Source organism: Saprolegnia diclina, assembly GCF_000281045.1.
Source record: "Saprolegnia diclina VS20 unplaced genomic scaffold supercont1.5, whole genome shotgun sequence".
Taxonomy (NCBI): Eukaryota; Oomycota; class Saprolegniomycetes; order Saprolegniales; family Saprolegniaceae; genus Saprolegnia; species Saprolegnia diclina.
This window is the reverse complement of record NW_008246072.1, coordinates 97,128-115,539: the sequence shown is the minus strand read 5'-3', so window position 1 is coordinate 115,539 and position 18,412 is coordinate 97,128. Positions and strand designations below refer to the sequence as shown.

Sequence of the window (18,412 nt, the reverse complement as noted above, 5' to 3'; positions counted from 1 at the left end):
AATTTCGTACCTATTTTTATCATACGCTGCCCCATTACAGCAAGCGCTTTACACGCTCCCGCGGTGAAAAACACGAAGTGTTTTTCACCGTAGGAGCGTGAGATCGCAACATAGAACAAGCATACCTTCTCGGCCTTTTGGCTAAGATCAAGTGTAGTATCTGTTCTAATCAGTGTGAAAACTGATTTCCACACTTCGGTGTGGTTTTTTTTCACATTCATTTTTACAACTTCCGATAGTCCAGTTGGCTTGCCACTGACTATTGGACTGGTTTCCGAGGGCCCAGCACTCCTCCCTTGTGAAGCCTAACTACTACACTCACTCTCAATCCTTTCACAACACACAATCGTCTACTCCCTATGTTTGTACCCCTCCAGCGCAAAGCGCTGCTGACGAGCGAAGCGAGTCAAGGCGCACGCAGTGCGCCTATCGATCTTGCGCGCAGCGCTGCACGGCGAAGCCGTGCCCAAGGGCGGGGCTCTTGCGCGAAGCGCTGCTTGGCGAAGCTGCGCACCAAATGGCGCTGCTGCGACTTGGAATGCCCCACACTTCGGTAACGTGCGAAAATGGCGAAAATGGGATTGGTGCGCTTAGTAGTTTTCACTGCGTCTGGGGTGCATACCGTGAGTTACTATGTGTTTTGGCTTATTAAGTAACTGAGACCGTTCTTCGTGCTGAGGCTAGACTAGGTGGCACTAAAGTTGCATGTTGGCTGGACCTGGACGAATGTCGTTGTCGGTCTCGTTGAGCGCGTCAAGTTCCTCGGTTTGGTAGCGCGGGATTGACCGTGGTAGCGCGATGGCGCTGAAAATGCTGTCGTTGGTGGCTTGGACCGCCGAGTCCGTGGCAACTTCGCACACACATGGCAACGAACGTCGTGATTCGTACCTTCTTGGAGAGCGGATGATCGTGAGGCGTGTAGAGGAGGAGGGAGCGGTCAGAGGGGAGTAAGGGTGATAGGACTGGTGTGAGCGCAGGTTAGAAATAGCTTACGTGTGCATGCACCGCGATCTCGTCGTCCAACAAGATGAAGGCGACCCAGAAATCCTCAACATGAAATACGAATCCGTGATCCAGTGATCTGGCTTCGTGCGCGCTGCGCTCCAAATCCCGTTCTTCCGTTCAGCAAGAAGGTTCTAATCACGACGTTCATCGCCATTTTGCGCGAAGTTGCCACGAACGTGGTGGCCGTGGTGCATCATCCACAGCTTCTGCACTCAATTTTTGCTCAAGTTCGAAAAGGTGTATCCGGAAAAAATGCCAAGATGTGTAGAAACGAATGTAATTTGTTCTGAAAATAAGTGTGAAATCGCGCTTTTACACATTATTTGTATGTTACCACACTCAAATTTCGCTAAAGGCGAGAAGGCGTGTCCGGATAAATCGCCGTCATGTGTAGAAATGAATGTGAAAAGTACCACAAATTCGTGTGAAATGGCGTTCTTACACATTGTTTCACGAATACCACACCCAAATTTCGCTAAAAGGCGAGAAGTTGAATCCGGATAAGCAGATTCGAAAAACCCATGTTGCCGCTCCAAGCTGGCGCGCCAACAAAGCACTCTTGACTTGTTAGGGCGCGAGATTTGCACAATCCAATGTCGTTTTCTTACCCGAGGCCGCTCGTCGATTCACTTGATCGTCCGCGCCTTCCTTGAACACTCTTCTCACACCGTCAAACCGCGACGACTGTGTTGCTCCTGGAATAACATCCTCGACACGTCGAGATGCTAGTACAGGCCGTGCGATCGCCAAACTTCCAAGCGGACGCAAAGCCGAGACGGTACAGTTAATGAGAGCGTGTATAGCTTTTCATACTTGGTATAAATACAGAAACATGCAATCGATCACGTTGCAATGGCCACAACGGGTGGCGACGTGAGCGAGATGACATTGGCGCGTACGTCGTCGATGCCGGCAAGCTCCAACGCAATGCTAATGTCGCCAACATGTACACCGTTGTGCAGGACGGGGACCCAATTGTGGTAAATATCGTCGGTTGCGAGCGCCGACGCAAGCGCATCGAGGTCGATACGGGCCTTGCCAATGGAGCGGTCGGGCAAAACGTGCATGGCATTCTTGATGTGCACAGAGAGCGTCAGGCCCGACGGAATTGTCTCGGGCACCGAGAGCAAGAACGAGGCATTCCACCACGGGTTGGAGCCGCCGTGGTGGTGGACCTCGGTTGTCGCGTCAAAGATGTTGGCGATGTTCACATGGCAGTACGGGTCTTGCGCGCCAAGGAGCTGCGTACGCTTGAGGTTGCGCGCTTCGCGAAGCGTGAGAATGAGCTCCATTCGTGGTGTGCGTCCTCGAGGGGCAGAGATCGAATGCAGGACGTCAAGCAGCCTTGCCGTACGCGGGAGCAATTGGGACACGCATTCAAAAATATTTGAATCGTTGTCGACTCGCGTTGGACTTCTCGCAAATGGTCGATGGACAGGCAAGCAGCTGTGAGTAATACGGGACGACCACACACCGGTTTTGCGTGATCACAATTTGCCCTCGTCGCTGGCCCAGGCCCAGAGAGTGCGGAATCAAAACATTGTGATCATCACCGCCGACGAGCGGCGTCATCGCCATCGACAGCGTGGTGATGATGAAAGTGATGGCCGCGGTAAGCAAGCACCGTCAAGAGGGTTGTACAGCGTGAAGACCGCAAGCGACATGGACGGGTCATCGGTCGCGTTCATGTCCGGCATCCATCTTGGGACGACGCTCTCGGACGACCGAGAGCATCCTGGCACATTTTGTTCAAAAAGGATTCGGGATACATTAAATATACCAAGGACGACGCTTGCGACAAGAGCACGGGTCGTGCATCAATACGACGAGACAAAGATCGATGGTGCGCGCACCTATGAAGCTGGGAGCCTCACGACATGGCCAAAAACGTGTTGGCGCAGAAAGATGCTGACCTGAGCAGCTGTCTCTGCTCTTCTGGCAATTTCCAAACAGGCGAGTGCATGAAAATGATGGTTCGACGCGCACTCTCGCACTGAGTGCCATGCACACAGCGTCAAACTCAAGCCACGCGCCGGCAGCCTCTGCATGTGGGTGTCACCGCGTTGCAATGGTGGTTTCTCCTGCCTCAGACCTGCAGTCGCCACGTGTGTTGTTCTGGGAAGGTTCACGTGTGGCACGTTCTCGCCACGGGCGTCGGGCTGCACCCGTGTTGGGCAGTGCGCCACCAAGTGCACGGCAGCGATGTCTTCAATGCGCATCGCATCAGGTTCCGTCTTGGGCACCATGTTGGGTGCATCGATGGCATTGATGCACACGGTCGATCTCACGACGTTGCATGCGCCGTTGCGACCACGCAGGAAGAGTATACATTACACGATTAATACACGCAGCGGTAGACGATTTGGACGGGCGGCTGCGGCGGCGGCGGGCCACGCGTGATCAAAATCGCGCCAAACTGGCTTGCTTCGCGCGAAAAGTACGAAGTTGTCTGCGCCATGACGTAGCTCCAGCGCACCTCGTACACCTCGTCGCGAACATTCATGTAGTTGACGGTCTCGACAAAGCCCGATTGGATGTTGCGGAAGACGGCCCTGGCGCCAAGACCGACGAGGCAAGCTAGGAGCACGACCGCAATCGCAATGTAGGGAAAGACGCGGCCAAAGACGCTGCCATAGAGGCGCCGGTCGAGCGCCGACTGCGTGCTGCCGAGCGCGATGAGCACGATGACGGACCCGATGAGGCACGTGAGCAGCAATAGCATGGGCAAGTGCACCAAGAGAAAAATGCGTTTGTAGACGCGCTTTGAGTACGCTTCAAATTGCGTGTTGAGCTCCATGAGGCGCTGCTGCAGCATCTCTTGCGTGAAGCGGTCGTCCGTGATACCGCCGCCGTTCGCGACCATGACGCGCCACTCCTCGGCGTGCTCGAGCGGGTTGCACGAACGGTTCTTTGTATACGGGCGGAGCACGAGCTGTGGCATTTCAAATTGGGTTATGCCATCAACATCACAACAACACGCTAATACGTATGCGTAGAATGGACAGACCAGTGTCCAACGCGTGTCCAGTATCATCAGCCCATACCTATACGGACTTCCTCGGCTGGCTTCCTCATACTTCTAGAATATTTCAAAATTCGCTATGTCGTTTTATGGATCCTGGGTATACGTGGTTCAACGCTGCGGCATGCCCAGCTGTCCATTTCTTCCGCACGAGGTCTCATGTACCATTGTACCCCGTTGCTTGACCAAGTAGATAGCGTACGTCTGGCGAAACGTCATGATAGCGTCTTTCGCAGCTGGCATAATCTGAGCTGCGCACGCTCGTGCGAGCAAGAGACCACGACGTTGCAGCTCGACCTTGCACGGGTTGCGAGCAGGCTGGGTTGCGAGCGTGTTGATGCTTGAGTTGGTTCATGGGTGTCGACTTCATTTCGGACTTTGCCGAATTCAATGCAGAATCCAGGACTTTGCCGCCATTCAAATCGGACCGTGCCGAAACGGCGCGGGCCAATCCAAAGCGGCGAATTCACCGTGGTCATCATGGTGGGGACCGTCGACGTGCTGGTCGGCGCGACCTTTGCCGCCGATGCGCTCTACTCACGCATACCGTTCGTCTTTCAAAACGTAGGTATCATGAAGCAAAGGATTCATACTGACGTTGGTGCAGGCGCTGCCGTCCGTCACGGCGACCTTGCAGTGGATGCCGTACGGCCAGTGGCGCGTGCTCCTGCCGCGCCCGCATGTACACACCCATCGCCACTGCATGACCCTGCTCTTTCTGCGCACGTGCGATGTCCAGTACGACCACCCCGAGCTGCGCCAAGCAGGACCTGCGCCGTCGACGACTGACCGCATGGACGAGGCGCTTGCGCTGCTGGCGTCGCACATGGCGCTCAATCCCTCTCGGCACCTCGTTGTCGTGCTCTGCCCATCACCGCCCGATACGATACCATGTAGCGCCAATGACGATGACTATTTGCGCGCTCACATGCCAGCACACGCCACGCTTGTGTCCGACCTCCGTGCGGTCTACGGCGCCAACGATACCTTTTACAATGCAACCTTGGGTACACTGACGCTAACATATACCGTGACCAAGATGGCGTAGACCTCGCCATGCACAACCCGTACACGCACTGGATGAATAACCTCTTGGCGCTGCAGGCCGCGCGGCAAATCTGCCGCGTTTTTCGTGGACCCAAAAAGGTCGGTGCTAAATCGTCCAATTGTCCCTTCATCGATTCGACTAAACCCTCTCAACTAAATCCTCTTTCATGCTAGGTGCTGATCCTCGACTGCGACCACACATTATGGTCCGGCGCGATTGCCGAAGACGGTACTCAGCCGCTACATCCACGATCATTGAAGAAGTGCGTAGGACTGGCACAAATCGCTATCACGAATGCCCATGCTGCGTTTCAGAGATTTCTCATCGAGCGATATGCCCACGGGACGCTTCTCTGTCTTTGCAGCAAGAACATCTCTGCGGACGTAAACACCGTGCTTCAACAACACCCCGACATGGTCACTTGCCGTCCTCCTCGATGATGTCACTCCGAATGGCCACGTAGCTTCTCGATCTTAACACGCACATCGTATCCAGTCGCATCAACCACGAGCCCAAAGCTGATAACATCATCGCGATGCTGCATGAGCTCTCGCTGGGCATGGACAGCGCTGTCTTCTTTGACGACAATGCGCTCGAGTGTGCCGCGGTGCGCGCAGCGTGCCCGTCCCTTGCGGTGGTCCATGTCCCGCTCGTGCCCAAGCTAACACCCAACGTACGAGTTGCCCTATCTCGATAGCATGGAAGACACGATGTCGTGGCTAGTTTGCGGCGACTGTATGGGCGCTCGACGCCAACTTTAGCGCGGTCGTCACGACAGCAGAAGACAAGGCGCGCACGGCCATGTACAAGCGGCAGTTGCAAGCAAAACGCACCAGCCAAGACGATACAAAGGTCCTTGCCGCCCTTGGCATGCACGTCGAAATGCAGACAGTGACGTCGACGACGCCGACGGCGACGCTAGAACGCATCGCGCAGCTCTGCCAGCGCACCAATCAGTTCAATCTCCAAACAACAGCAACGCGAACGTACACCACTGTGGTACGCCCATCCCAAAGAACCAACAAATTGCGTCATACCGCGTCTAGGAGCAACTGCAAGAACTTGCAACGACCGCCACGATTCTGTACGTGTCAGTCACGGACAAGTACGGGCACTACGGGCTTGTCGGCGTCGCCGCCTGGAGATGCACCGACACGACGGTCCATATCTCTCTTCTCTTGCTGAGCTGCAGAGTACTCAACCGGCGCGTCGAACACGCCATGGTGCAGCGCATCGCTAGCGACAACCCATGCAAACGTCTGATTCTTGTCCTCGAACCCACGATTCGCAACGGTGCGTGGTCATCGTATTCTATCATTGTATCAAGTGACTTATTAACTTTTTCAAAACGCTTTAGCGCCGATCCGGATGTTCTTGACGCAGCTGACCAACAGCGTGGGAGTTGAAGACCCGGAGACGCGCCACGTACTGTACGAGGCCGCGTGCAACGACGTGTGCGCCATTTATGACGAGGCGCCGATCGTGCAGCAGACGCTTCCGGCGTCAACCGAGTCGCTCGTCGAACGCGCCGGCGAGGCTGGGTGTCCGACCGTGCCGCTGCATTGCCTCGCCGACGTCACTTCGTTCTTTGCGCCCTTGGCAGTGGCCGATGCGTTGTCGTCGCTCGAGACCCAAGCCGCCAACGTGGCCAAGTTTCGGCGGCTTCAGCGCGAAGCTGTCAAGCTGCAAGTCGAGCACGACACGCCGATCTGGACGACCAACAACATTACCGAGCGCCAGCAGTGTCGGCAGCCAGGCTGCGCCCAGGAAATTCCGCTCACGACGCAGTGCTCGTTCGTTCGGTGCCGGACGTGCTGCTACCAAACGCAAAAACTCCTTGAGCGCGCGAGTACCGGTGCCCACCCGCAGGCGCGGGCGACCGCGTCGGCTCTCTTGCGCACGGCTGGCGTTGAAGCGGGCACAGCTCCCACCTGCACAATGCACGTCAACCCACGCCGCGCCGCCAAGCGCAGCGAGACCGCATAGATCCCGTCGCCAACGGAGTGGGATGCGCTTCGAACCTGGCTTTGTGGGTGCTCAAATTCCTAAATTCCAAGTGGAGTCTTGCCACATACCAGCTGGTGGTTCTTGTCCAAGGCGCAGGCATCCTAGGTACATGGCGAGATGCATGGTGGTGCTCGTTGACAGCCACCTTGTATGCATACCATCCTGCGAGCGTTCCTTGCAAGCGCGTGCCGGCGTGAGCTGCGACACACCCTTTGCTCACGTAGTTTTTCACGTTGCGCACGTCGAGCACAATTCACACACCTACTTGCATCCAGTATGTGAAAAAGCCACGCGACGACGTGAGATATCCATGTGAAAAACGTCCAGCCAATGGCATCGCGCGAATTGATTACCTACGCGATTGGCGGCGCATGATTGGCTGATATGTTGCATGTGCTCCCAAACGGCAAACGCCCATTTTGCATTTTGCATTTTGCATTTGGTCATGGCCGTCGAGCTGCATGTGACGCTCATCGAAGCCCGTGGCCTCGCGCGGGCGCAGCTCTTTGGGACGCAGGACCCGTACTGCATTCTGACGCTGGGCACCCGCAGCGAGCGCACCGAGTACCACGACAACGGCGGCGCCGCGCCCTTTTGGAATGCCCCGTTTGTGTTTTCGTTCAAGACACATACCGACAAGGCCGTCCTCGACATTGACATTCGCAACGCCAATGCTGCCTTCTTGCCCGACAACAGCATCGGCTTTGTGAGCATCCGCATCGACTTGGCCTTATGGCGCGACCGCGAATTGCGTCAAGAGTGGCTGCCCGTCTACCGCAAGCAGGCCAAAGCCCGGACACCCAACGGCGCCAAGCCCGACGGCGGCGAGCTCAACGTGCGCATGGAAGTCTTGTACGACACGACGCTCGCGAGCCAGCCGTCGGTCGTCGTGCTCACCAAGCCGGTCGCAAAGCCGATGCTGGTGTCGCCGCCCAAGAGTCCGGTCGCCGCTTCGCCCACGAGTCGCCCGATGACACCGAGTCGTGTGGTGCCGCCGCCATCGCCGTCGAATGCCGTGCCGTCGTCACCGTCACACAGCGACTACCGCCAACACGACTGCCTCAAGCCCTTCGGAGGCTATTGGATCCCGCCCGAGCGCTGGACCCTCGACGTACACCCAATGCTGTCCTTTCTAGCGCATCTCATCCGGTGCGATGTAGAGATCGCACACTGCCAATGCCCTCCTTGTTGGCAACGTCGGCAAGGAGTCCGTGCTATTGCAGCTAGCGCTCTCGGTCGTCGACGTCACTTCGATTCTCTCGACGTACGCGACACTCCCCAAGGTCTTGACGCGTCGTTGGACAAGCCGTCGATAACCATTTTCTTCGTAGGACCACATGCTGCTGCGACTGCGAGGGTTTTCATTGCACGAGCACGCCTGGTGTGTTCTCTACGAGCATGCGGTGCCGCTGACACACGTGGCGGCCGAGCCGTGGTCCCGTGCGACGACTGCGGTGGCCATGGACATTGCGTCGGCCATGACGCAGCTGCACTTGGCCAAGGTGATCCACGGTGGGATTCGGCACACGGCCGTCTTCAAGGACGACAACGACCGCTACCGCTTGCACGGCTTTCCCAGCGCTCGGCCGACGACAGGCGACGCGGTGGACCTGCCGTGGTACAACATCTGACGCGCGATACGTCTCATGGTGCGTGATCTAGGGCTGCGCCAGACAGCTTGAATGACGGGGCGCTCACGCGCAAGACCGACGTGTATGCATTTGGCATTCTATTGGCCGAGCTCGCGCTCGGGGAAGCGGCACCATTTGCGGTCCGTCGTCGTTGCTCTCGGTCGCACGCACCAAATGCTCTGACATGTAGGCCCACAAGCGAGAGTCGCGCGATGTGTTTCTTGAGGCCGTGCTCGCGCAGACGTATACGCTCGAATCCGAGCTCGTCGAGGTCGTGCCGCCGCCAATGCTTTCGGTGGTACGGCAATGCGCATCTGCCCTAATGATCGTATGGATGCATGCCGACTAGATTCTCAAATGCACGACGCCTCTGATCACGAAGCGACCGACGAGCCTCGTTGTCGTCGACCTCGTTCGTGACGCGAAAGCGGCACTCTTTGCAGTGGTGCACACGTCGACGACGTAGCGTACGACGACGCTTAGATGTAGAATGTACTAGAGAAAATAGAAAAAATGACTGAAAATTCCTTGTGTGTTGATGCACTCGGTGCTGTGCATGCCACGTTGGACGGACAAACCGTCGAGACAAAATACGCAAACCGCCGCATGGGCACTTGAGAATCGACTACTTATACTGGTGGGGACCTAGCTGCACAAGCCCTGTCGCGATCAGCTCGCTCGGCGCGCACTGCAGTCTACGCTCCGCAGTACGAGTCCCAGTCGCTGCCAACGGTCGCAACGCAAAGGCTCAGTGGTGTTGAGAAGACATGTCTTGATTACTCCTCGCCGGTCAAAGACTAGACGGAGCCGCTCGTTTCGGTGTGGTAGCCAAAAATTGCGACTTGGCGGTTGAGCAGGGCAGCTTGAGAAGCAAGTGTAGATGCATCTAGGCATCAGCAACACGCAAAGAGCTAGACACCCTATTCCTCTACATGTATACGCATTGCCAGCATTGACACGCATGACGAACTACACAAAGCACACGTCGACGTGTTGAAAACCATTCCTGGCCGGACATGGCGCCACGTACACGCTCCGCATCTATTGCATACCTCTCACATTCGATCGACCCGACGCCACCCCATTCTTGACTGCATCGACTATCCATTGTTTGTATTTGAATAGACCAAGGGCGATGAAGAAGACCCTAGAAAAACACAGCGTCGATTCGGACTCTAGCGTCCACAGTGTAGTATACTGTACCGCATGTGTTGCGACGGCCAACACAGATGGTGCACCATATTTTCTGCGGTCGTCATGGCGCGGCCTGCGAGCCAATGCTTTTGTCAAATATACGCTTGCGTGGATTCGCACGGAATATATTCTAATCGCAGGAAAGGAGCTCTCGCGCGACCCAGAGAGGCTTGGCGCGCCGTCCAGAATCGTGCGTGTGCGGACTCTTGTCCGGATAGAAAACCTCGGAAAATACATATTTGCTTGTCTATGCGGATCTATTGAGTTTGGCGACGCCGGAGGAAGCCCGTAGATTTACATTTGCCTCGCGCTTGCCACCCCATCTTCATCATGTACCGCCGTATCGCTGCTCGCTTTGCGCCGCTCGGCGCTGCTGCGCTCCTCTCAACGGCCTCGCCCGCGCACCTCAAGGCCGCCCCGCCGGCGACGGAGGCGCAGGCCTACTCGTGGGGCTCGAACGCCTTTGGCCAGCTCGGCCACGGCCACGAGAACGACATCTCGGCGCCGCAAGCTATCAAGCTGCCGCACGCGGCCGGCGTCGCCTGCGGTGGCAACTCGTCCGCGGTCTTGACCGCCGATGGCCATGTCTACACGTTTGGCGCCGGCGGCAACGCACGTCTTGGCCACGGCGACGACATTGATACGCCCAACCAGTCGACGCCGCAGCTCCTCCAGCTCGTCGGAGACGTCGTCAAGCTCGAAATCGGTGAGTACCACATGGCTGCGCTCACAAAAGACCATCGCCTCTGGACGTGGGGTCGCCACGGCTGCCCGCAGATCGGCCACGAGTACGTAGACGCTCCAAGCCACAACGACATTGATGGCTCATGCATGGGCTCTGTAGCAATGCCAATCGCGGCTACCCGAATGAGATCAAGGAACTCAGCGGCAAGGTCAAGGACGTGGCGTGCGGCCGCCAGCAGACGGTCGTCGTGACCACGGACGGCGAGGTACACTTGCAGACGGCAATGGCATGGACATCACATGGAGGACTAGCTCTACGTCTGGGGCTACGCCCACGAAGGCGCGCTCGGCCTCGGGAACCGCGAACCCGTGTTCCGCCCCAAGAAGCTCGTCATCCCGAACGAGACGTTCGAAAGCGTCACATGCGGTCGCGGTATGGCATCCTCCATTTTGCTGCGTGCTTTCTAACGTCAAATCCTTAGAGCACACGTTTGCCGTCACGACGGACAAGAAGGTCTACAGCTGGGGCGCCAACGACAATGGCCAGCTCGGTGTCGCCGGCACGGTGCGCTACCAGCGGTCGCCGGTCCGCGTCACATCGCTCGATGGCCTCGGCGTCGTGCAAGTTGCGGCGGGCGACTACCACAGCGCGGCGCTGACGGCGTCCGGTGAAGTGTACACGTGGGGCAGCGGCCGCGACGGGCAGCTCGGCTTGGGCACGACCGACGACCGCAACATCCCGCGCAAGGTCACCGACCTCGACGGTGTCCGTATCGTTCATATTGCCTGCGGTGGCGGCCACACGGCGTGCGTTGCCGGTACGCCAAGTGCACATGTCGTCTGTCTCTGGCTCATTGCGCTCTGACTTAGAGGACGGCACGCTCTGGGTCTTTGGCCGTGGTCGTAGCGGACAGCTGGGCCGTGGCGACCACCTCGAGAGCATTGCCGCTGCCCGCAAGAGCCCGATTCAAGTGCGCCTGCCGCAGAAGGTGCACGCCGTGAGCTGTGGCAGCGACCACACGATGGCCTTGTAAGCCACGCCGTAGAGAACTCCCTTTGTGTGTCGTAGAATGCACGCTAGTGTATCGTTCGTTTTGCGTCTTTGCAAGTCGCAACAGCAAGTAGCCATGGACATGCTTGATTACGAGGACGCGTAGGCTGGCATAAGCGGCCTACGGTGCATCAAGCAGAGCGGCTGCAGTCGTGGCGGCTCCTGCTCGACCCGTGAACCATGAGATTCCTTGGGAGTCGAGCGATCATCATGCCACGGGCAACGGCTCGGTCATGGCAAGGCGAGAACATGGACGATGGTCATGCTCTTGCTTAGCGTCATCCACCACGAGGGCGTGCAAAGCCCGATGGCTTGTAGCGCGCCGTGCTCGTCGCACCTGTCAACGGGTTGTAGTCGTCGTGCTCGGAGCGGCGCGGGGGTGACGCAGGCTTGCGGACCTCCTTTTTCTTTACGGCAGCCGCTTCTTTGTGGGCTTTGCTCTAGCCTTCACACATGAGCGGCGTGGACGAGTATTGGATGTGCGACCGTACCTGCGCCTCGAGTTCGAGCTGCTGGCGCTCCCGGGCCTTGCGCGCTTCAATGCGCAGAATGTCGACGCGGTTTGGATCTACGCCGCCCCAAGAGACACCCATAAGATCGCTGGTAGAGCTACAACACGCGTACCGTTGGCCGCTTGGAGCGAGCGCGCGACGTCCCAGCGAACGAGAAGCTGGCCGAGGTGGTGGTCGGCGTACAGGACGACGCCCGCGCCGAGGAGAAGGAACCAGCCATACGACTGCACGAATGCGACAGCCTCATCGAGCATATCGAGGTAGAAGAGCGCTGCGCCGGCGGCGCCAAGGACGAGGACCCCACGGGCGCGCAGGAAGGACGCGAGGAGACCTGCCATAGAAGCCACCATATCTTGTCTGCCAAAACCGCTCTTTGGTTCCGCCACATGGTGCCATCTAGGCGACATACATCAACCAAGTGTCGTTTAGTCAAACCGGCTTACGGAATGGTACTCCTACCCGATATAAAAAAACAAATTGGCCTGGTCCCAGCCAATCCCGTACGTGCATTCCGATGGCGTGCCAACGATTGGCTAAAAGTCGGAGCACGCGACCGTCGACCGCATGAGCTCGGCGCGGCTGCCACTCCGCTTCCAATGTCCACTCTGCCTGGAGCTACTATCGTCGCCGGTCCAGCTGCCCTGCTGCAAGAAGCACCTGTGGTACGATAGCCCTTCTCTGCAGGCGGCGTGAGCCCGGCTAGCCTAGGCTGCTTTGACCGGTCGATCGCGATCACCTCCACAAGCTGCGCCTTCTGCCGCAACCGCATCATTGGCTTTGCCCGGCGCAAGACGAACAAGGTCTGTCCTACCGACTCGCATATGCATCAAACCGCTTACTGCATGTAGGTCGACGAAGCGTTCGCGGCCGAAATTCAAGCTCGTACGCAAGGCCTTGACGACATCACATTTGAAGAAGAGACGACGCCGCCAACCGACCAAGTGGGCGCACGCGTCCAGCATCCTGCCTCTCACAACGCCACAACGAAATAGATCCCGGCCAAACCCGGCGAGCTCCACGCCTACTACGAAGAGTGCAAGTTGCAGCGCGCCCAGGCGCTCCAAGCACAGGAGACCGAGGCGCTCGAGAAGACACTTGCGTTCTTGCAGACAGACCCCGAATTTACCGACGTATTACACGTACACGAAGCCGCGCTGTCTACTTTGACGCCACAACCGTCCTCCTCCGTACGTCATTCGCTTGAAACAGGTTCTCTAGGGAGGCATGCTAGAAGCTTTACTCGATCTTCTCGTCGACGCCCCAACGCCGCCCGACCAAGAACGTTCTATCATCCCAGAAAAAAGGCCGAGCAAAACCCAAGGCTGCAGCGGTTCTTGTCTCACTCAAGTCGTGGTCGTGCGATTGCTGTACGTTTGTCAACCGCACCAACCTCAGCACGTGCAGCATGTGCGGATCGCACAAAGCTGCGTCGACCCATTAGCCTAGTCCTAAATATCTCGTAAGCTATTTCAACCACCTGGTATAGTCCCATGTCTGCACCTACCCTCCTATCCTTCTACCCTCCTCCACCGAAAAAATTCGCCTTGGCACGTGGTCGGGGGCCACGGGAATATTTCACTTCTAAATTGCGCAAGTGCTTTTGCTTTTCAAATCGTAGAAGTCTTGCTTCCCATAAGTATATTTTGCCATTGAATAACAACGCTTTTCACCTTGTCAATAGCATACTATCGACAACACGACTAGTCGTAGCACTGCCACGCACTCGCAAACGCAGGTATGGCGCTCAGCGCCCGCACGTCTTGGCTGATTCGCCCGTACGTTGTTGTCGCGGCAGAGTGGCCCAGTTTGGTCTTGAGAAGACGCTGGATGCTTGTGTGATGCTGCCACGTCGCCAGGTCCAGTAGCCGCGGCGTCACCACACAAATATCACAGAGGTCGCGGACCACGTCGTGCAGGCCAAAGTACACGGCCGCATACAGAACGTGGGCTGGCAAATGCGGCAAATGCGTCATCGCTCGCTCGAGGCGATCACGAGCGAGATACGGCCCCACGTGTCTCTGGACGCGTTGGAGGTGTTGCAGCAGCCTCGCCGTCGGCCAGAGCTCCAGCTCGGTTGCCGATGGCGTGCAACTGCGCAGGCACACGAGGTCTCTCGGCAAGCCTTCCTGGAACGAGACGACGACGCGGATCAGGTCGGGATCTCGAATCGGGTTCATTTTCAAACTGCAGTGACGGATTCTTCGCTCGTTTCGGGGTACGGCTCTTGGCATCTTGGATCATAAGATCTTGGTGACGTGATATATATATGTGATGCACGCACAACGCCAGGTGCTCCTTGGTCGATCATGCACACGGCGTGGTGCAGACAAACCCAACGGGCACTGTAGCGAGGCTCAGTGTTTTGAATCAAGACAGACGGTGCTCTGACCAAGGCTTCGAGCCAAATGCGTCGAAACTAAGATGGCTAAGCTTAGCTGCGACCGACTCATAGTTTATAAAACGGCGCACGGCGGCACCACCAACGTTGTATCGAGAGAGATTCAACACTTCGTTTTCCATCGACCATTCGGAAACTTCTCACGGCGACGCCAAACCACCGTACGTTCTCACAAGCACGTGTCCACACGTCCGCCTGCCACGTCATTTATGGCCATCCCAAAATCATGACGAGGCAATGTCAGCGTGCGATTATGTGGGTGTATACCACGTTGTTGACCATGACGCATCGGTCGTCATCGTTGGCAGGAGCAAGATGGAGCTTCTGCTCGCCTCGAGTGCTCTTCCAGCAACCAACGCACGTACTTTGATGCGTCTCAGCGGACGTTGACGCACAAAAATTGAAGAGGCAAATTGGACAAATAGATGGAGAGCAAGATATACTCTACCGCGTGTAGCTGGTGCTGGGCGTCGTGCTCGAGGACGCTGGCGGCGGCGTCGCGCTGCTGTTGTTCCACGATCGCCCGCGGGGCTGGATGTACGGCTGGTACCGTCGCGACGACGCAGACCCGCTGCTCGGCGCATGGAAGGACGAAGAGGATGACGACGACGACGACGCGGGGGCGTTCAACGGCGGGGACGCAAAGTTCTGCCACGAGGGCGCGAGGTCATGGGTGCGCTCGTGCCCGAGGCGCGGATCGCCCACGTCCCAGAGCGACTTTCGTTTCCGCCGTGAGCCAATCGCGTTCATTTCACTCAATAGCCGTGGCCGCTCCGCGCTCGTCGACGGACTCCGCACGCTGTCATCAACTGACGGCGACCTCGACGACTTGGACACGCTCGGAGACGCGACGGGAAGCGGCGCCGGCTCGGGCTCATCTACATGCAAGGAGGGCGGCGCCACAGCTGCCGTCGGGACGGCGACAACGCTTGGTGGTGCTTCGGCGGCCAATGTGTCTACCTTGCACTCGTCAATCGCCTTGTCGTCCTCAACGGACCGCTCGACGATGGGCACGTTCGTAGGCTCAGGCGTCGCTTGCACGGGCGCGGGCTCGATGTCATCTTCCTTGACAAGGCCTTCCTCTTCTTCGTCGTCTTCGGGGTCGGGCTCCTGTGACAAGTGCTGGACCGTGGTTGGCATCGACGGCGTCGATGCTTTCGCAGGCGCGACGCACGGCGCTGGCGGTGTCGGCTCGCTGTCCATGGTCGTGTCGATTTGCGGCGGTGCCACCACGTCGGCGGGTTCCTGTTTCGTTGGGCTCGCCATAGTGTCGATCGTCGGCGATGGCCGCGGATGGTTGTGCTCCCAGCGTGACCGCCACTTCTTGGTCGGCGGTACGAATGGGTTGGTCCGCCACGACTGGCAGTCGCTCTTGTGCATCGTGAGCGCGGTCGACGCGTCGTCGTCGAGCGAGTCGCGCTTCCGGTCCTTCTTGCGACCCTTCTTGCGCTTGGCCTGGCGGTCGCTGCTGCTGTTGTCCGAGTGGTTCATGTTGTCTTCCTCTTTCTTCTGCATCTTCTCAATGGACGCCCATATCTGCGCCGTCTTCCGCTCCTCGCGGCTCATCCGTTGTCGCTGTCGCCCGGCCTGCTGCTGCCTGCCCGAATGATGACGATGTAACGCGAATTGTGGTTGGCCGAAAAGTCCTTCGACCTCCTTCTTTTTATCCATTGACCACCATTAAATCTCAAAGGTATATTTTTATGCCGTCGTGGCCATTGCCATACAAAAACCAAGCTATTTAATAAACAAAAACGTAAAGTTCAGATGCTGGCAAGTGGCGCACGCCATCGTCGTGTGCTCGCATACTGAACTCAAGTACCTTTTGGGAAAGTGTATTTTATTGAATGCCCCCGTAAAGTACGCTTTTCCAGTGGGCATTTTAGTCCTCTTTAGGACTATAAAACCCCTATATAGGCCATAAGCATGCGCACTTGTGCGAGCCGATTTGAATTTGGCGCGCACGACGTGGATCCTGTCGCTCAACCCGAATGTATTCACCTCTGGTCGTCATCGTGGACACACAAAAGGTCCTTGTACAAGATTAAGTACAGCCTTTTTATCTACAGTTACATCAAGAATGTCCAGGCGTGTGGACTCAGGGCGTGACATTGCCGTTGGCGATCCAAAGTTGAAGGTTGCTCTGCAGCAACTGCAGCGTTAGCGTCGTTTCCCTTACGTGGTCGGACGACGCGTCGGGGCTCGTCTCATCAAAATCCATATGCGCGCCGTCCAGAGCGTCTTTGGCGAGGTCATATGCAACCTGAGGCTCTTGGAGCACTTCGTATACAAACACCGAGTAGTTGAGCGCGAGGCCGAGCCGAAACGCGTGGGTTGTCGTCATGCACGTCTTGGCGAGCGCATAGGCTTTCGAGTACGACGACCGGCCACGATCGATGTGCTGGAGGTCGCTGCTGCCACCGCGGAGCTCGGCAAGGTACCGGTGGTAATCGCCTTGCGTCTTGAGAAAGCACACGGTGTCGCAGTCGCTCGACTGCGCGCTCGGAAGAAGGTACTTTTCGAGCAGCGAGAGCATCTCGAGGCAAACGCGCTGGTACTCGAGTTCCAGCTCACGTTCGTACAGCTTTGTGCACTCCCCAAGAGTGTGTTTCGGACTCGATTGGAGGTCAATAGCATGCACGACGCGGACGGCGATCCGGATACGGTCGATGACATGCTTGTATGCGGTTGTCAGGAGGTTGATCTCGGGTGTCGAAAGCGGGAGCGGGTGCGTCGTCACGAGCGTGCGCATGATGTGCACCATGTCGTCGTACCGTTCGGCCTGCTCGGTGAGCTCGGCCAAGACGACCAGTGAGGCGCGGGAGAGGGATCGAAGGCACTGCATGTAGTAAGGGGCGAGAACAACACTGAGCGCGGTTGTTGGGGATGGCAGGACGCGCGTTTATGTTGAGCGCGACGCACTTGGGCTTTGTATCGCGTGATGGTTGCATCAACAGATAGGTCAACAGGCCCGTGGGTGCACAGAGAGTAGTATCGTCTGTCAGTCAGTGTCGACTTTTTGCCGCCTCCCAACGACGGGTGTTCACGTCGACACAACATGGCAGCTGCGATCGACAACGACCGCCAACTGAAGCTAACAAACCAGCAGCTCGGCTAGTGAAACACTCGGCAGAGAGGAGAGGACACAACCCTCAGACATGATGAGGAGAAAAAGCCAAACGACCAATGACGTGGCAAAGGCAGGGAAACCCACCAGAAAACCAACGAAGAGTCCGAGTCAGCAATCTCGACATTTGCAGTTGCGATCTTGACAGAAGCGTCGACTTTGCATCTGAGCTTGAATCCAAACGTGGGCGTGCACGTCGACGCCGATCGGATGGGAATCCTGTGCGTTCTCAAAATATCTTGTACCGTTTTTTGCCGTGCGAAATTCTTGTTGGAGAGTTGGAGAGTTTGGCGCACGGCGCGCTGTGTATTGCTTTTGTGATGTACAGTTTTCGACGCCGTAGAGAACGACGCAGGTGGCAGCACCTTTGTTTGAACCACTCGTGTTCGTGCGTACTAGGTCGACACAACGCGAATCTACCCAAATCTTCGTCGCATGTCATCGATGTGTCATCGATGACGACTTCAGAACGGCATGCCATTGGATGCTCGATGTTTCGACAGTGACGCGATGATTATCCGGATGATCGGCTAGCTTGGCATCCCGTACTGTAGTAGCAGGATGAGCATGCACGCTGGCGAGGAGTTGGGTCTTGTGGTCAACTCTTTGGCTTTGCTATCGTGCATTTATGGCTTGTTTTATGCAGCTGTCCCGTGGTGCCGTGGTCCGCCTTGTCTCGTCGAGGTATCTGGCTGGCATTTCTCTCGATGTCGGTTCATGCGTGGTTGCTCCC

At 57.2% G+C, this 18,412-nt stretch overlaps 10 protein-coding genes across 12 annotated transcripts; 4 read left to right on the top strand and 6 right to left on the bottom strand.

The window, feature by feature from the left end:
• Positions 1-1,655: 1,655 nt before the first annotated feature.
• Positions 1,656-2,605, bottom strand: SDRG_02189 (hypothetical protein). Its single transcript, XM_008607764.1, has one exon. The coding sequence runs from the start codon at positions 2,295-2,297 to the stop codon at positions 1,848-1,850; it is 450 nt and encodes a 149-aa protein (XP_008605986.1). The 5' UTR covers positions 2,298-2,605; the 3' UTR covers positions 1,656-1,847.
• A 624-nt stretch (positions 2,606-3,229) lies between these two features.
• SDRG_02188 (hypothetical protein) lies at positions 3,230-4,032 on the bottom strand. Its single transcript, XM_008607763.1, has one exon. It carries the CDS (start codon positions 3,944-3,946, stop codon positions 3,344-3,346), a length of 603 nt encoding a protein of 200 aa, XP_008605985.1. The 5' UTR covers positions 3,947-4,032; the 3' UTR covers positions 3,230-3,343.
• A 397-nt stretch (positions 4,033-4,429) lies between these two features.
• Positions 4,430-7,152, top strand: SDRG_02187 (hypothetical protein). Its single transcript, XM_008607762.1, has 9 exons — positions 4,430-4,591; positions 4,635-5,034; positions 5,076-5,173; positions 5,249-5,303; positions 5,346-5,491; positions 5,539-5,748; positions 5,799-6,074; positions 6,122-6,368; positions 6,433-7,152. Exons 1-9 carry the CDS (start codon positions 4,508-4,510, stop codon positions 7,059-7,061), a joined length of 2,145 nt encoding a protein of 714 aa, XP_008605984.1. The 5' UTR covers positions 4,430-4,507; the 3' UTR covers positions 7,062-7,152.
• A 351-nt stretch (positions 7,153-7,503) lies between these two features.
• SDRG_02186 lies at positions 7,504-9,246 on the top strand. 2 transcript variants are annotated; one of them, XM_008607760.1, is made up of 6 exons: positions 7,504-8,193; positions 8,243-8,365; positions 8,414-8,700; positions 8,745-8,853; positions 8,904-9,011; positions 9,063-9,246. In XM_008607760.1, the coding sequence occupies exons 1-6, from the start codon at positions 7,528-7,530 to the stop codon at positions 9,177-9,179; spliced, it is 1,410 nt and encodes a 469-aa protein (XP_008605982.1). In that variant the 5' UTR covers positions 7,504-7,527; the 3' UTR covers positions 9,180-9,246. The 2 variants fall into 2 exon arrangements, with proteins under 2 accessions (XP_008605982.1, XP_008605983.1); XM_008607761.1 differs by having other exon boundaries at positions 8,414-8,853.
• Positions 9,247-10,206: 960 nt separating this feature from the next.
• SDRG_02185 (hypothetical protein) lies at positions 10,207-11,683 on the top strand. The gene is made up of 5 exons (XM_008607759.1): positions 10,207-10,695; positions 10,752-10,857; positions 10,904-11,024; positions 11,074-11,409; positions 11,462-11,683. The coding sequence occupies exons 1-5, from the start codon at positions 10,238-10,240 to the stop codon at positions 11,623-11,625; spliced, it is 1,185 nt and encodes a 394-aa protein (XP_008605981.1). The 5' UTR covers positions 10,207-10,237; the 3' UTR covers positions 11,626-11,683.
• SDRG_02184 (hypothetical protein) lies at positions 11,552-12,517 on the bottom strand. Its single transcript, XM_008607758.1, has 3 exons — positions 12,267-12,517; positions 12,134-12,210; positions 11,552-12,082 (listed from the first exon to the last, which is right to left on the bottom strand). The coding sequence occupies exons 1-3, from the start codon at positions 12,502-12,504 to the stop codon at positions 11,921-11,923; spliced, it is 477 nt and encodes a 158-aa protein (XP_008605980.1). The 5' UTR covers positions 12,505-12,517; the 3' UTR covers positions 11,552-11,920.
• Positions 12,518-12,693: 176 nt separating this feature from the next.
• Positions 12,694-13,644, top strand: SDRG_02183. 2 transcript variants are annotated; one of them, XM_008607757.1, is made up of 5 exons: positions 12,694-12,816; positions 12,858-12,954; positions 13,003-13,095; positions 13,147-13,341; positions 13,389-13,644. In XM_008607757.1, the coding sequence occupies exons 1-5, from the start codon at positions 12,719-12,721 to the stop codon at positions 13,593-13,595; spliced, it is 690 nt and encodes a 229-aa protein (XP_008605979.1). In that variant the 5' UTR covers positions 12,694-12,718; the 3' UTR covers positions 13,596-13,644. The 2 variants fall into 2 exon arrangements, with proteins under 2 accessions (XP_008605979.1, XP_008605978.1); XM_008607756.1 differs by having other exon boundaries at positions 13,386-13,644.
• A 135-nt stretch (positions 13,645-13,779) lies between these two features.
• On the bottom strand, positions 13,780-14,484 carry SDRG_02182 (hypothetical protein). The gene has a single exon (XM_008607755.1). It carries the CDS (start codon positions 14,383-14,385, stop codon positions 13,855-13,857), a length of 531 nt encoding a protein of 176 aa, XP_008605977.1. The 5' UTR covers positions 14,386-14,484; the 3' UTR covers positions 13,780-13,854.
• A 298-nt stretch (positions 14,485-14,782) lies between these two features.
• On the bottom strand, positions 14,783-16,166 carry SDRG_02181 (hypothetical protein). Its single transcript, XM_008607754.1, has one exon. The coding sequence runs from the start codon at positions 16,116-16,118 to the stop codon at positions 14,997-14,999; it is 1,122 nt and encodes a 373-aa protein (XP_008605976.1). The 5' UTR covers positions 16,119-16,166; the 3' UTR covers positions 14,783-14,996.
• Positions 16,167-16,568: 402 nt separating this feature from the next.
• Positions 16,569-17,409, bottom strand: SDRG_02180 (hypothetical protein). The gene has a single exon (XM_008607753.1). It carries the CDS (start codon positions 17,395-17,397, stop codon positions 16,651-16,653), a length of 747 nt encoding a protein of 248 aa, XP_008605975.1. The 5' UTR covers positions 17,398-17,409; the 3' UTR covers positions 16,569-16,650.
• Between the last annotated feature and the right edge of the window lie 1,003 nt (positions 17,410-18,412).